The sequence below is a fragment of the Fonticula alba genome (genome assembly GCF_000388065.1).
Source record: "Fonticula alba strain ATCC 38817 unplaced genomic scaffold supercont2.1, whole genome shotgun sequence".
NCBI lineage: Eukaryota > Rotosphaerida > Fonticulaceae > Fonticula > Fonticula alba.
In genome coordinates, this window is record NW_009242971.1 from 3,080,398 (window position 1) to 3,083,540 (window position 3,143).

The following is a 3,143-nucleotide window of genomic DNA, read 5'->3' on the forward strand; positions in this document are numbered from 1 at the left end:
CGCGAGGGAGCACCGGGATTCGACAGGAGCATCCCCTCGGTCCGCGGCGGGGCCAGAGACGTATCGCTGTCTCTCGGTCCGCCCGCTGCGCGACGAGGGCGTGTGCCTGCAAGGTGGTCTCCGCAGCCCCAGGCCGGGGAGACGCTGGGCGAGCATCTTGCCCCCCCCCCCCCCCCTGCCTCCACATGCTTGGCCGGTCTTTTTTTTTAATCCTCGGAGGGCGGGGGACGCTGTTGTTTCAGGCAGGAGAAATTGAGCGTAGCCAGGGGACAGCATCACGCCGGGGGGAATCACCCCATCCGGAGCGGATCGCAAAGCCCCACAGTGCCAACGCATTCGTCCGACTGTGGGGAAACTTTGCCAAGGGGCCTTGCGCTGGCGGCCATCCCGCGCTGGAGGAGGGGAGGGGGGCGGGGGCTATGTCTGGATGTCGCTACCCTGGACGCATGTGCGGGTCCTCACAAATGCGAGGGCAACGCCTTTCGCCGGGGCGAGCGCCTTCCCGCCACACCCATCGCTCGGTCGCCCGCCCTCCCGCCCGTCTGTGCTTTTGCCTCCTCCCCCGCTTGTCTCGGGGCTGCCTCCTTTTCCCCGTCGAGCCGTCAGTCATGAGTGACGGGATTCACGCCGTTGGCCACCTGCTCCCCCCAGCTGGGGTGGCCCTCTTTGAGATGCTCCTCGGCAGCGAGGAGTGCACTCGGGTTTTCCTCCTTAAGCGCGACTTCAGTACGTCGCGCTCGACTGTCCCGGCTGTTCTTGTGCCGCTTCTTCCTCCGAGCTGGGTCCTGTGAAACTGACACCGTCGGCTCGCGCTCCCTCCCTCCCCTGCCCGCCCACGGCAGCCGACCCGGTCTGCCTGTCGCTCATGCTGAGCAAGTGCCTCTCCTATGCCATGCTCCTGTCTGGGGCCATCATCAAGGTCCCGCAAATCCTCATTATCCTGAAGAACCGGCGCGCGGCCGGGCTCTCGCTCATGTCTTTGGTCATGGAGCTGGTGTGCTACTCCATCTCCATCACCTACAGCTACCGTCGTGGGTTTGCCTTCTCCAGCTACGGCGAGACCGCTCTGATTGCCGTGCAGGATATCTCCCTCATCTTCCTGGTTCTGGCCCTGTCCAATCGCCTTGGTTTGCTGGCCCTTTCGCCGGTGCTCCTGGGTCTGTGGGGCGCCTTCATGTTCTTTGCCACCGGTGACATGCTGAAGCTGATGCAGGTGCGACTTGCAGCCGGCCATATGCGCACAACGCCCCGCCGCTTGCCCATCGCCATCTTCGCCTGTCGTGCTCACATCCATCGCCTTCCAATTTGGCTCCCCCCTGTCCCTCCTTTTCCTGGGCCTCCCCCCGATGAACAGAGCGCCACCATCCCTGTTCTCCTCCTGAGTCGCCTGCCGCAGATCATCAGCAACTTCCGGAATGGGCACACCGGCGACCTGTCGGCCATTGGTGTGTTTGCCTTCTGCATTGGTCCTCTGGCGCGTATCTTCACCACGCTCAAGGTGCGTGGGGCTTCCCCGGCTCGTTCCCCTCACTCCCATCGTCACACTGTGTTTGTTCGTGTGTCTGTCGGGTTTTTTTTTCTCTCTCTCTCTCTCTGCCTTCCCCTTGCCTCTCCCCCTTTCACACACACACACACACACACACACGCGCGCGCGCGCGCAACGACTCACTCGCCCTTGTTCCGTGCCTACCCACTCGCAGGAGGCCAACGACCCGATCATCCTCCTCGGCTTTGCCCTGAGCCTCCTGGTGAATGGCACCCTGGCCGCGCAGATGATTTATTACTGGAACAGCCGCCCGGCCGCCCAGAAGGAGGACTGATCCGCTGGCACCTACGCATAAGGGCGTGACAAACCGGCTGGACGTAGAGCTCCACGAGGTGGATCACGCGACACAACACAGTGGAATGTACCTGGCCTGCCTGGCCCCGGCTCCTTGTGCACCCCGGCCGCGGGGCGCTTCCTTCGTCTTTGCAACACAGGGAACAAGGGGGGAAGGGATGGGGGGGGGGGGGCGGACCAGCGGGCCGCCGCGCGACTGGCCCGTGGACTTGATCCGGGTGCATGCATGTGGAGATGTGTGCGGGTGTGCGGGCGTGCGGGTGTGGCGAGTTCGTAGGTCCGGGACGGCGGGGCGGAGCATCGGTATCGGGGCTACGTCGGCCCAAATAGACTTGGCCATTGCTGGGCCCTTCCAAATGTCGGTCGTTCTCGTCTCCCGCCGGCCCCCCCTGCCCTGCTCTCTCCGTGGCGATCTCGCCATCATCCATCTGTACAGACCGAGGAGTACGCATTAATTGGCGTGAGAATACGAGGCATCTTGCGAGGGTTCGCCGACCTGCTGCCGCTGGATCTTTGTCTGCTGCCTCGTTCCCGCCCCTCCTGCTGCCAGGGCGCTTGCCTGGCTGGCGGAGGAATGTGCACACGCAGGGGGAGAGCACCAGGGCCACTGTCGTGGTTGATGGCAGAGTTGTCATTCTGTTGCCCAGGGGGCTGCCAGCGCAATCGACCTACCAGGGGCGGAGGTGCCGGGGAGAGCTGGGCGCGGCCGACGCCCTCGCCGAGCAGTTGATGCCCAGTCGATGGCCCAAGGACTCTGGCCCAGCCCGAGCTCGGGCCGGCAGCCCGAACCCTGCCCCGGCATGATGAACAAACAATGGGCCGGGGGGAGGGGGGCGGCCAAAGAGCGGATGGGTGAGCGAGCGAGAGACAAAGAGAGAGAGAGAGAGAGAGAGAAAAAGAAGAAGCCACATGCCGCCCCCCCCCCCCCCCCCCCCTTTCAGCCCGAGGAGCAGCCCCTTGTTGTCTCCGTCGTCCCGAGGGGCCGAGCCCTGTCTCCTCACCCCCCCCCCCCGGGCGCGGGGAAGGGGGCGGGGGTCGAATGAGGTGCCAGGGGGTGTACGCGGGGCATTTGAGCCCCCCCCCCCCCCCCCCCGGTGTGCCGGAGGACTTCTCGACTGGGGGGACCAGGGGGTGGTAGACAGTGTGAAGGGCCGCCGAGATCCCCCCTTGCCTGGGGCGCCGCCAGCGCTCTTTCTCAATCCCTTCCCTTCCCCCCCCCCCACTCATTTCTCAACAAGCTCCCCGGGCGCCCTCTTTCCTGCTCCTGCTCTTCTCCGCCGAGCCCGCGCGCCACATCGCTGTA

The 3,143-nt window shown here is 65.3% G+C and overlaps 1 protein-coding gene across 2 annotated transcripts; it reads left to right on the top strand.

The window, feature by feature from the left end:
• The first annotated feature begins 471 nt into the window (after positions 1 to 471).
• H696_00654 lies at positions 472 to 1,968 on the top strand. Of its 2 annotated transcripts, XM_009494535.1 has the most exons (4): positions 472 to 726; positions 843 to 1,213; positions 1,355 to 1,498; positions 1,701 to 1,968. In XM_009494535.1, the coding sequence occupies exons 1-4, from the start codon at positions 609 to 611 to the stop codon at positions 1,818 to 1,820; spliced, it is 753 nt and encodes a 250-aa protein (XP_009492810.1). In that variant the 5' UTR covers positions 472 to 608; the 3' UTR covers positions 1,821 to 1,968. The 2 variants fall into 2 exon arrangements, with proteins under 2 accessions (XP_009492810.1, XP_009492811.1); XM_009494536.1 differs by having other exon boundaries at positions 472 to 1,213.
• Positions 1,969 to 3,143: the final 1,175 nt, after the last annotated feature.

Coding starts and splice junctions, on each gene's coding strand:
- H696_00654 (XM_009494535.1), top strand. CDS start 609: ATGAGTGACGGGATTCACGCCGTTGGCCACCTGCTCCCCCCAGCTGGG. Junction 727..842: donor CCTCCTTAAGCGCGACTTCA/GTACGTCGCGCT, acceptor CGCCCACGGCAG/CCGACCCGGTCTGCCTGTCG. Junction 1,214..1,354: donor ACATGCTGAAGCTGATGCAG/GTGCGACTTGCA, acceptor CCCGATGAACAG/AGCGCCACCATCCCTGTTCT.